The sequence below is a fragment of the Neomonachus schauinslandi genome, chromosome 10, assembly GCF_002201575.2.
Source record: "Neomonachus schauinslandi chromosome 10, ASM220157v2, whole genome shotgun sequence".
NCBI classification, from domain to species: domain Eukaryota; kingdom Metazoa; phylum Chordata; class Mammalia; order Carnivora; family Phocidae; genus Neomonachus; species Neomonachus schauinslandi.
Window position 1 is genome coordinate 108,428,868 of NC_058412.1, and position 13,251 is coordinate 108,442,118.

A 13,251-nucleotide genomic window follows, 5' to 3' on the forward strand; every position below is an offset into this window, starting at 1 on the left:
GGGGGGGGGGGGGGGGGGGGGGGGGGGGGGGGGGGGGGGGGGGGGGACTAGCCCCACCCCACCCCTCTAGCTACACCTCAGGCTTGGAAATACCAACTATTCCCTTAGAAGAAAAAAACCTCTCTTGGTCCAAAGTCACCCTGTGGCAACTGCCATTTCTCCTCACCACCCGTCACTGGGACCCCTGCAGCTCAGCTCTGGCCCCACAGCTTGGAGGAAAAGTGCTCCCCTCAAGGCTATCCGGACCCCGCCACACATCGGGACCGCGTCCTAAACCTCCTCTGAATGCAGGTGCCGGAGAACTCCTCCCCCTCTGCGGCCTGGGCCCCAGCCCCGCCGGCCCTCACTGGGCCACTTTCTCTGCAGCCTTCTCCTCCTCTGCCCACCTTGTAACGGTTATTCTCACTCTACCTTCACACTCACGAACTCCCACCTAGATACACAGCCCTCTCGGGCCTGGAATCTCCCATTAAAATAGCTGCCTTTTTGGTATCAATCACACAGTCCCAAACCAAGCCTCCCCAACAAGCCTGGATCCCCTCACCGGGACTCCCGCCCCCCTCGCCAGCCTCCACGCGCCAGCCCTCGGCCCTCGGCGCCTTCCTCGCCCATCTTGGTTTGGGCCACCCCTCCCCCCCGACACACACTGCCGGCGGGGGGGGAGGGGGAGCCCCTCGGGCCCCCTCGCGACAGGCCGGCCAGGACAGGACAGGGGCACCTGGAGAGGGGAGTTTACTTACACGCATCTCACAAGCCGGAGGGAGTGAAGTGGCCGTAAACTGGGATCAGGCTCGGGACGAGAATGTGCAGGGATGGCCTTAGGGACACTCCGCGGTGACAGGGGAAGGTGGCAGGGGCTGGGAGGGGCCGGGCTGCACCTGCGTCCTCTGAGGAGCGGCAGCGCGCCGGGCAGGAGCCGCCAGAACTGACGACGAGGCCAGGCAATGTCCGTTCGACTCAGGAACTCCCGGCTGACGCACCAGGCTACCGTCCCGGAGGGGAGCAAGCGGAGAGGCCCGGGCCACAAGGGGCTCCAGAAGCACGACTGCAGCAGCAAGTGGGTAGTGACACTGTCTCTGGAGGCCGTGGGGAACGCGTCTGACGGCCCCGAGCGCCACGAGGGCTGGCAGCAGCAGAGAAGCCGATCGCCACCCAGGGGCCACCAGTCCCATCCCCGCAGCGTCCCTCCAGCCCTTCTGCCTGCGCCAGGCCGGCAGCACCCACAAGCCACAGGCGCCCAACTGCGTGAAGGGGCGGGACGTGCCCTGGGAAACCGCCGCTCGGGCCCCGCAGGCCGCCGAGCTCGGCTGCTACGCGCCTCTGCTGCCCCCACGCGGCCAACACAAGGGGTGCCGAGGGATCCGACCCTCCTCCCTCGGCGAACCCGGGAACCTTCCCTCCAGGTTCCCCCACTGCCCAGGCGCCAAGGAGGCTGGGGTTTCCTTCTGCTTCAAAGGCTGATTTTATACAGACCCTTCATCGCCTTCAACAGAGATGCAGACACAAAAATACACAAAATAAAACGCTGCTCTATCTCCAAGGGGAAGAGTTTTTTAAATTATTCTGCACAGCAGGAAAAAACGTTCTAAGTCAATCTACCAAGACTCCATCTTAAAACCTGACTCTAATCATGCTACCTTTTGAGCCTGCACGTGCAGCTCTCACACAGTCCTACCGAGCCAGGCTGCCTGGCAATTTCTGGCAAGTGAAGACCCCAAGTGGGAGGGGAAGGCAGAAGTACCCCGCCCTGCTCCCCATGAGTTAATCCGTGGACTTCAATTCCTCACTTTCTACCAGCCCAAAACAACAAATTCTCGATTCCCTGAAAAGATGTCAATTCAAGAGGCCCCTTCTGTCTGGTTTTAGTCTTCCAGGTGGTGTTTTTTCTACTAGCTTAACTCACTTAAGACCAAATTACCTCCCAGCCCCCATCCCCACCCCCCAGGAAATTCTGCCCAGGGTAAACTAAGCCCCATCTTTCCAAACAGACCTTCCCAGGACTTGCAGTGTAGAGTAACCTGGAACTGCCCTTCCAAAAGTTGCTTAATTGCCAAAGTTACAAATACAGAATTACTCTGCCCAATCAAGTTTGCAGATCCTTGAAATAAAACATGTTTTTCAGTATGTTCACACAAAAGGCTAAATGCACACCACAGTTAATGCACAGATGATGATCTCCAAGGCCATATTGACAACATTGTGATTAGATTACAACATACAGTGCTTGCCTTACATCTAGCAAGTTCAACAGGACACAAAACCACAGTCAGCTGAACACAGAACAGCTCCCCTGAAGTGGCTCAAGTGACACTGAATTTTAAAAATACATGGCAGGTTAACAAAGCTATACTGAAGAGCAACTTCAACACAGCAGAAGATCCTCACTGCCATGGACATGGTCCACTTTTTTACATATGTATCTTTCCTTACCGGTTACTAGTTTAGACTGAATTTTTAAGGATTTATCTTGATGACTTAGAAAAATACACTTGTCCTTTCTTGCTTTGATTCGGGTAGTACACAATCATAAAATTGAATAAGTCTCTTAAAAAACAAAAGTTCACAGATCCCATTGTGGAATGTTCCAGGAACCCCTCCCCAGGTAACGATCAGGGGATCTTCAACAGCTCAAGGAGTGCTCCAACGGCTCCAAAATAACCCTGAAAAAAAAGTACACCAAAAATGAGAGCAATTTTCCTTAGACTTATTTAAATTACCATAAATATGATTACTAGTATTAAAGCCAACAGTGAGGGCTCTTAATTCCTGACACCCATTCCTTGAGCACCCATTTTGCTGAGCCCAAGGCCAGCCTGGGAGCAGAGAAGCTCTGAGGGCTCCCAGGCTGGGGAGGAGGGCTGGATGTCCAAGACACCGCAGCAGGTCAGCATGTGAGACCAAAGCCCGCGGTGAGGGCTGCAGGAGCTAGGGGCCCACGGCAGCCCGGTGACCTCCGTAAGAGCCCATAGCGGGGCTGTCTCCTGCAGAAGGAGGAGGGGAGAAGCAGCAGAGGCCCGGAGCCTCGCCAGACAACTAAGGAATGAAGGGAGGATGGGACGTGAAGTGCAACAGAGCAGGAAGGGCTCGGGGCCGGTCAAAGAGGGGGAGGGCCTAACCGAGCTGGGGATGGAAGGGAGAATGGGAAGAGGGTGGAATGGATTCAAGACCTGCCTGAAGAAGGGGAAGAGGGCAGCAGGGAGGTTAAGGTCTTTCCCTTGCATCTGGCGACCGCGCCCCTGAGAAGGGGGACACACGAGCAAGAAACTGTGCGAGGCAGCCCACGGCAGCCAAGTGGCCGTAGCCAGGCAGTAACTGGATGCCCTGGATCCGGAACAAAGCAGCAGTCAGGGCAGCACGGGCAGAGGCGGGGAGCAGAGTGGACAAGAGTGCCCCGATGCGACATGAAGAGGGCGGCACAGATGGAAAAGCACCATCGCAAGGAAGGACAGGACAGAAGAGCCCGCAGGGAGGGCAGAGGCATGGAAAAGACAAGCAGCAGCTGAAGGAAGACAATGTTGGACCAGCTCCAGAAGTAAGTAAAGTCAAAGTTAAATACAACCAAGAACCAAGACCTTAAAACCCAAAAACAGAAAAGAAAAGCAAAAGAAGAGGACTGAATGTAACAAAATGAGACAAAACCCGCGCAGGTAGAAAGAGCGGGCCAGCAGGAATCAGAGCAGAGGGCAACCCTCCAGCGCTCTAGAACCCATCAAGATCTCCAAGGAACAATGAATCAAGCACTCTCGGAAAGAGAGACATGACCGAAAAAAGGGAAATGGGAAGATCCTGAAAGACCTGCCCCCGGACTGAGAAGAAGGTGCTAAGAGTCCCCATCGTAAGTCGGGAAGGTCCAGCCCGGTGCCCCAGGCAAACCGCTCCAAGAAAAGTGGCCACACACGGCAGGAGCTGAAGCGTCTCCTCTCGCTGCTTCCCGGCCTTACAAATAGGCAGCCGCACGATGTGCGACGCGAGGTGGCCGGCACCCGCACGGGCCGCCGGCTGAACGGGAGGGGGGACGGCCGGAGGACGGGCTCGCGGGCGTCCACCGTCACGGCTGGCACTACGCTGTTTTCCGCGGCGTCCCGAACAGCGAAAGGAGAGAGGAAGTTAACCGTCACATGAGCTGCCCTGAGGACCTGGCACCCAGGAGAGGGCGGTTGTTACAAGCTACCGGACGCGAAGACGAGAGCGGGAACGCAGGCCGAGAAAGGCCGACGGCCATCCGTCCGCGTCCGCCGAGTCGTCACACGGCCTGCGGCAGCGAGCGGGAGCCCAGGGCAGCCAAGCGCGCGAGCGCAGCGGCCGCCGCTCGAGGCCGGGGCCCGGGAGGCCGGGGGGGGGGGGGCCCGGGAGGCCGGGGCGCCCCGGCAAGCGGGGAAGCAGGGCCCGCCGAGAGTCGGGCGGAAGCTGAAGGCCGCCGGCAGGGAGGCCGACAAGATGTCCACCCGAGACTCCACAGAAAGTGTTCAAATCCTAACTGTTACGGTGTGAAGATGAAACCAAAGTTAACCGAAGAAGTGAGTCTCCGCGTTCCACCAGGAAAAGGTTTCCCAGAGGCAGAAATGGAGCGGGAGGAAAGTTCTACTGCGATGTGACGTGAGAGAGGGTTTCTTTTCATTCTAACGTAAAGCAAAATAAAACCGGTCAAAGATCACAAGAAGTAAGATAAAGAAGAAACTTAATGATAACTGGGTACCGATTTATTAATAAGATTAAAAGTAAAAAAAGCTTTAAGGCTCCAAACCTACAAGGAGCAGTACGCAGGCAGGAGAGCCACAGCCGGCGCTCACACAGCGCAAGCCTGAGACGGACACGGTGTTACACGTCAGGTGTATTCAGTCAAGAACTTTTTAATAAAGTCAAAGCTAAAATATTAGATGACTAAACTTTAAGCTTTTTGAAAAGGGGAATTTGTGTACTTTGAATTTTAACTATGAACTTAAGCCACTTAAAAAGGAAAAAGAGCAACTTTTGAAGGGAAGAAGCTGCCTGGGCAGCACACTTCAGATCATGTTCTGTCAAGTCCTGTAAATACTACTGTCAAAGTAAATGCGCACAAACAATTCTGAAAAATGTTCATAATAACACTATTTAAAATCCAACAACACTGGAAATAGTTCAACTACCCCACAACCAAGGGGACAGAAGAGAGGTCCCCCTCCACAGCTATGGTTCTATTTCTTCCCCAAGTTGGAAAAACAGTAAGGCACTTTCCCATGTAGGGTATCAGGTAGAGCGATTCAGTGATTCTCTTCCATTTTGTCATTTCTAGCCTGTCTAGGTGTTAGTTCTTATAACAGTGGGGTTCCAACCTTGGAATATATTTTTGTTTGTTTTTAGAACATACATCTTAAATAAGTGGCACATGAACTGAATCAACACATAAAAACTGACATCAAAATGAAAAAAGCAGAACCCAGAGTAAATGCATTTACAAAATAAGTGTAATAGGAAAAATATAAAGGATGGTTCAGAAAAGAACATAACCTTAGAAATACAGGTGTTCATCAAGATTTCTTTCAAATTGCTGAAGCTCACAATTAAATTAACCAAAAATTTCTCTTGCATTAAATCAGGTAAGAAATAGCTCTTGAGGGCGCCTGGGTGGCTCAGTCGGTTAAGCGACTGCCTTCGGCTCAGGTCATGATCCTGGAGTCCCGGGATCGAGTCCCGCATCATCGGGCTCCCTGCTCGGCAGGGGGTCTGCTTCTCCCTCTGACCCTCCCCCTTCTCATGCTCTCTCTATCTCATTCTCTCTCTCAAATAAATAAATAAAATCTTTTAAAAAATAAATTAAAAAAAAAAGAAATAGCTCTTGAACATTACAAAGTTAAACCCCATATCATATTTTCACAAAAAAATAAGAACTGCAGTCCACTTCAACATTTACGTCAAGTTCCAACGCAGTGGGAATTGCATGCCCTTTACGTTTGTTAACATTATCACAAGAAGTAAGTCCGCTTACCTCGTGTTCCGAAAAAAGTGCTTTCAACTGCCCCTTGGACCAATAATCCAAAGCATATGCCAAAAGCCGCATGGCGATCGTATTAATTCTCAAGAAATTTCCAACAAATACCACCTGGTTAATGTTCTGAGCACATCAAAAAAAGGCAATTAGTTTTCATCTTAACTTCTGTTCTCTCGTAAAAGCTACCCCAAACAGAGCACCATGTGCATGGTTTTTAGCAGCAACTTGACTGCTGAGCAAAAAATAAAAAAAGTATTTACATTTAATCCAGTTGGTCCAAGGCTACTTAAATTTGAACCCAGATAACTCTGGACCTACCCACTTCAAACCATGCCAGAAAATTCACAAGAGAAAACAAATTAGGAAAACCATTTGTATTAAATATGACAAACAGTAACTGCTATTAAAGTAAAAGTTTTATACAGAAAAGTAAAAAAAAAAAAGACCCCAATTCAAAGAAGGAAAGTGACACAAACAAGCAAATTATACAAGAAATATAATAGGAAAAAATTCAACCCCCAACAGCAGCCAAAGAAAGGAGCATTTTAAACCTATTAAAAGCAGAACTGAAATTCCACCCCCAACAATGAGCCAAGTTATGGTAACACTGATCCACTCATTCAGTGCTACAGAGATCTGCATCCGTACAACCCTTGTGAAAAGCGCCTTGGCAATACCTACCAAAACTCCCAAGCACGGTCATATTCTTTAGAGGAGAAACCTCACTCCAGAGTAAGTCCCTTATCAGGAATAAAATGCAACCAAAGAAAAGCTTCACACTTAAAAAATGCCTTCCTGCAGAGCGATCAGTGCCAAGCAACCAAATGCCCAGCTCCATGTGATTTATGATATAAAAACAAATCAAATATACAGCAGTGAAATTTTAAGTATTTAGGTAAAAAATATAACATGGTATGTACACCCACACCAACTAACAGATCTTAAAATACGTAAGTACAGGAAGAGGAACATGCAATAAAGGAAACAGTAACTTTAACATATTCGAATGAAGAATGTTTTTAATTACTTGATGCTGATACAGTATCTTTTTAATTAAAAACGAGACAGTCTTTCTGTACCTTTCAAAGTCTCCTTTTGAAGCCACATGCCTACATCCTCTCTTTCACAGAGTAACTGTAAACACAACTGTGTGAGTGGGGACACGCGGCAGAGCCGCACCCTCCGGGCCCCCCGGGAAGGCCGCTCTCGGTGCTTTCATAGCCCTGTACAATGCTGCTTGACCCGAATGCTACAAGGCAGCACTGTAAAGAAGCTGAAAGCACAAAGACAGCTCAGCGTTGGCAGGGAGGGCGGGCACTCCTGGGCCGCCGGGCCTCCTCCAGCTTCAGCGGCTTCCTCCAGAGGCCTTCCCAGCACTGCAGGGCTCCGCGGGGAGCACGGGACCTCTGGCCAGCTGCTATCCGTCACCGCCACCCACAGTCCCTGTCACCCGGAGTTCTGCCTGCCTTCCTGCCTTCCTACTTTCTCCCCGAAAGATGTACTTCTACTTCTAGATAGTGGCAATATTTATCTTCACTGAGAGGGGGAAAAAACAAACAAACAAACAAACATCAGTGAAGAGGAGTCTACATCTGAAGAGCTTTAACGTCCCCAATGAAAAGAACTCCACCCCGCACAACTACACTGAGGCACCGTCCGGACAAGATAGACGTCGTACACCAGGCGAGGCCCCTTAGTACGTTCTGTATTTTCCTCAGAGTATCTAAAGAAATCCACGTCCCCTTACTTCATTAAGGGCACACATTCTTGCTATTGAGCCAATGTTGTTGGTGATGGTGATCAGTGTTGCTCTGGCGAGGTCCTCTTTACTGACTGCCTCTCGCTTCTCCTTGCTCATCATGTTTCCAAAGCTGTGAAGGGAAAGAAAATACCCAGCAGCTGAACCAAAGGCAACACAGCAGTGTTACCCCCTCTCAGTAGGTTATCCTAAAATTGACCTGGAGATTGAAAGTACTGATTCATGCTACCACATGGATGAACCTTGAAAACATGCTAAGTGGAAAGAAGCCAGTCACCAAAATCTCATATTATAGGACACCATTTATATGAAGTGTCCAGAATAGGCAAATTTATAAAGACAGAAAATATATTAGTATTTACCAAGGACCAAGGTGGGGAAATGAGGAATGACAGCTAATGGACAGAAGGTTTCTTTCTGGGATAATGAAAATGTACTGAAATTACATTATGGTGATGACTCCACAATTTGGTAAATATACTAAAAACCACTAAATTTTACACTTTAAACAGGTGACTTTATAGTATGTAAATTACAGCTCAATAAAAGCTGTTTAAAAGGAAAAAGATACACCCAATACTTAATATCTTATTCCCGTTTTTCTTAGAACACACACACCCCCTTACCTTGATGCCACAGCCCAGCCCGGCAGTCCAAACCTCTCATAGTCCCCTCCATAAATGTCTCGAACTAGTTTATCCACTTTGGTGCTATCTCCACGAGATGCCATTTCAAGAGCTTCTTCAAAAGTGGTACAGCCCGTAAGAAGACAGCAGAGACCAAAAAAAGTTCCTCCTCCAAGACTGATTAAAAACAAACAACACAGTATTACAACATTTAAAAAAATAAGAACAGGAAGGTAGTATTTATGAACCCAAAACCACATTCATATATCAACCCACTCTTGCCCCAACCTAATCATGCAGACGCCTCTGGCAGGCAAGCCTGTGGAAAGATAAAAAACAAGGTACCTGATATATACCTTGATAGATACATATTCACATGAGCCAACAAGCGAAATGGCAAAACACAGGGCCCACGCCCCCGGCCCCCACGCCCCCAGTACAGTCTGAGCATCTGCTGAGTGCGAAGAGCCTAAGGTGCGGATCCGCCGGCCACACCCAGGCCATGCTAGCACCTCCCTCCCTTTGTCTCTCCAAACTCCTGGTCACCCTGGCTCATCAGCAACCCCACCCCACAAAGAACTCCTCCATTAATGTGTTTCTCCCCCCAAATTACTCATCTCATTTTTTAATTCACACCTGTTAAAAAAACCTGGTCTATCCCAATCCCCAGCTCCTTGTTCTGCCACAAGTGATCCCTAATCCTTAAACCACAACACATTCATTCTTGCCTGCCACCCCTCCTCCCTTTTCAGCCTGCCCTCCCCCACTCAGTTTTCTGTTGCTCAGTACCTCACCTTCCAGATCTCAGACCATCCCGTGGGTGGGTGGGTACATGTGCGCACACGCGCCTGCCTGTATAAAATCTAGGCCAGGGGCGCCTGGGTGGCTCAGTTGGTGAAGCATCTGCCTTTGGCTAAGGTCATGATCCTGAGATTGAGCCCCACACTGGGCTCCCTGCTCAGCCGGGAGTCTGCTTGTCTCTCTCTCTCCTCTGGCCCTCCCCACCGCTCATTCTTTCCCTCAAATAAATAAAATCTTTAAAAATAAAAAAAATCTAGGCCGGTTTCAAAGCTGGGATCTTGCCTTGCCTTCTCCTTAGAGATGCTACCTAGTAGCTTTAACTTTGTGGTATATGCACATCATACACTACCTAAGGGTAGGGACTAGGGTTTCAATGAGTCTGACAATGAGATATTTTACAGAACTATGATAATGAAATCCTGAGCAATACAGATTAAAGGAAAGTAGGTCATGATACCAGAATTTTCAAAGAGAAACTGTTTGCCTAATCCCAGAAAAAAATGTTTTTCACATAATTTAAACAGATCCTTAAAAGTATACTTATATGCAATACCTGAAAACTCACTTTTAACCCATTAGGATATCAAGAATAATAATCTTTATATAAAAGACCTACCTGGTACCTGTGACCCGCTTGTAATTATCTTTGGAATATACTGCTAAAATGCTAACCCCAGAGCCAATGTTCACCAGAAGCAGAGGGTATGGATTTTTCAAATCAAACGGTAACTTCTGACATTTTTCAGCATCAGCAGGGTTTTCAAAGTAATAGCACTGTGACCGTCCATTGAATCCAACTGAGTCAATGTATAAAATTCCTTTTACTAAACAATCTAGTTCATCAAGTTTGCAAAGCTGAAGGTCACCTATCTGTAATGAAATAAAAATGTATTCAGACTTAACAGGCTAAACAAATAAAAATTCCACTTAATAAGGCACTCCTCTCCATTCAACAAAGCACAGAAATGCTCACAGATGTGGATTATTTATGCATGATTCACAGAACAGACCTGGACACAACACATCGGGACAGACTGACGAGACAGACCCAACTCCACCCCACCTACAAACCGCCTTCATAGCCAGAGACTTATGCTGAGACCCAAGCAGAGAATGAGAGATCTACGCTCAGGGACTGGGAGTCAGGAGCCAGGTGAGATCACAGCCCAATCAGAAAGCTGACTCCAAGAAATTCAAGTGTCTCAAACACCTAGTGACACGTGGCAGGAGCCACAGGGACTCTAACATCTCCCTTCCGAAAGACCATCTTCAAGACTATGAAGCAGTACCAAGGCAGGCCACACTTTATTATTAATAAGCAGACGTCAGAGGGCTGAAAAGTATCCAAGTAGAAGGCAAGATTTTTTCACTATCTAAACCGATTACAGCCCCTGAAGGATGGGAAGATTTTAGCAGTTTCAAAACTTACAACTTCATTCCATTTAAATAATAAAGGAATGATTATTATTCATATTAGGGAGCATTATACAGCAATTAAGAGTGAAGAGGATCTTCAATTTATTTATTTTTTTTCCGAAGATTGTATTTATTTGACAGAGATAGAGCACAAGTAGGCAGAGTGGCAGGCAAATGGAGAGGGAGAAGCAGACTCCCTGCCGAGCGGGGAACCCAACGCGGGACTCGATCCCAGCACCCTGGGATCATGACCCGAGCCGAAGGCAGACGCTTAACGACTGAGCCACCCAGGCCCCCGAGGATCTTCAATTTAGAACTGAAGTGGGAAGAACTCCAGGACATGTTGTCAAAAACGCAATTTGAGTAACATTTCATAAAGACCCTACCTGCCTGTTTCTAAAGCCAAGTTTATATGCACATGTAGGGGTCATACAGAGTCATGTACAGAGAACTAGAAAGATACGTCAACTTCTAACAGTGGTGATTCTGGAGAGATGGCAGAAAGAAACTCCCACTTCACTCCCTGGGCTCCTAACCTACGTGAATGTTTACGAGCACGGACCCTCCGTATATGTGCAAAGGGAAAACTGCCTTGACCCGCTTAAAGCACTGATTTCTACTTACAACCAGGTCTAGCCCTGCAAGTTCGCCCCCTTTAATTCTACTCTCACTTGATTACATGTACCGTCAATTTATTCAGATCCACAGCAGAGAGGGAAGTTAACAGGTACCTTCACCTTACTCCTTAATTAATCCCTAAGTAAGACTATGAAATTATTCCTCTGACCAAACCCAAGCTCCTAGAGGATTCATCGCTGCTGCCACTGTACCTGCTCGTGCCCTGGCTGTCATGAATTCAAAACTGACTTCCTGACACGAGATGTCAAGTGCTGGCATTTCCACTTGGAACTTTTCATCACTTTCCACTCGTGGTCTACAGGGGCCCAAGCCGTTGCTCGCCTTTTCCTTCCTACAATTCCTGTCATCCTGAAGTGTCCTGCTAATTCCTAATGAATCCCCACCTCTAAATGGAGAATGACCGAATGCACAGCTAATTTCACTAAATGCAAGGTACTCATAATGTACGTGCTGCACCAACAAGCAAACACAGTATGTTCAGAAATCTGATTTGCATTAAAAAAGAAACAGGGTAAACTCAGTATTTTTAAAAATATTTCACTGTGGTTTATTAAACACTAGTCACTCCTAATGCACAAACAGCATTTGACGGGCATCTCATTTTCCTACAATTTTCAAGTACAGCACAGGTTGCATGCATATAGATGAGAAACCCCGACAGCCTAAGAACCAACTCCCGAGGTCTAAAATGCACTTTGCACCCTCCCCTTAAATCACCACACAATGCTGAACCTCTGGTAACAACCTGAATGATTTTCAAATATGTTCCAAAGGGCACCTCTACAGGGTCCCAGAAAAAAGATTTCTCTGTTACCTATCAATTATGATCCAGAGTCCACCATGCAGCTTCCGCAAAGGAGGGGACCGTCTCTCCTCCAGCTACACTTCCCCTTTACTCACGCGTGGAAGAGAAACCACTGAAAACCAACAACCAAAAGAAATTCAAGCAAAGAATATAGAAACTTGCTTAAAAAAAATCATGTCAATTATGGTCAGTGATAAGAGAAAGTCAGCAGACAGAAAACAGAGAAAGAGGATAAGGTCACAAACCATACAATGACACATGGAGGAAACAAATGTAAACTGACGAAGGCAAAGGCAGAATCTCTAGAATAACATTTTCATTAGTGACATTAAAAACAGGGTCACTGAAAGTATTTTCAATCTATACTGCCCCCTGAAGGTCCAGGTCCTGGCCAACTCACTTGTCCACTCTCCCACCTACCCCCCCACCCCCACATCCACCACAAAGGACCTAGCCTCGACTCTGCACAGTGTTGACCAAATGAAAACAAAAGCGGGTACCCACTGGCACTCCCCCAGTGTCCACACATGATTCAGAGACTCCTATTAGAAGAGCACAGCACGGTACGCACCAGAAGGCATTTGGGGAGAGAAGGCTCCGCTGTTAACCATTTCCAACCAGCCCTGAGACCAAAAAGCCACTGCTGTGGACCAGAGTTCCTTGTTTTTTTTAAATGGTAAACTTGCCAAGAAACAACAGAGGGGAACAGGAGAAATTATGTGGTAAACGAGATGAGAAACAATTTTATGACATGAAATGACATTTTCAAAAATTATTTTTCTTAAATTATTTTTTAAAAGATTTATTTATTTATTTATTTATTTGAGAGAAGGAGAGAAAGAGAACAAGAGCAGGGGGCAGGAAGAGGGAGAAGCAGACTCCCCACTGAGCAGGGAGCCCGACTCGGGGCTCGATCCCAGGACCCCAGATCATGACCTGAGCCAAAGGCAGAAGCTTAACCAACTGAGCCACCCAGGCACCCTATTATTTTTTTTAAGTAGGCTCCATGCCTAGCATGGGGCTTGAACTCACAACCCTGAGATCAAGAGTCATATGTTCCACCAACCGAGCCAGCCAAACTCCCCAAAATTATTTTTCAATCTCATTGTTCAAGAGGTTTTTTTTTTATAGTAATCTCTACACCCAACATGGGGCTCAAACTCACAACCCCAAGATCAGGAGTTGCATGCTCTTCCAACTGAGCCAGCCAGATGCCCCTCACTGTTCAAGATTTAAT

The 13,251-nt window shown here is 47.7% G+C and overlaps 1 protein-coding gene across 1 annotated transcript in view; it reads right to left on the reverse strand.

Annotated features, from left to right (window-relative positions):
• Positions 1–1,362: 1,362 nt before the first annotated feature.
• The window catches only part of PANK2 (pantothenate kinase 2), a 49,407-nt gene continuing 37,518 nt past the window's right edge, over positions 1,363–13,251 (reverse strand). Inside the window, 5 exon segments of the mRNA XM_044919029.1 lie at positions 1,363–2,660; positions 5,966–6,091; positions 7,716–7,839; positions 8,354–8,530; positions 9,771–10,024. Coding sequence (XP_044774964.1) covers positions 2,610–2,660; positions 5,966–6,091; positions 7,716–7,839; positions 8,354–8,530; positions 9,771–10,024 — 732 coding nt within the window. The 3' untranslated portion in view covers positions 1,363–2,609.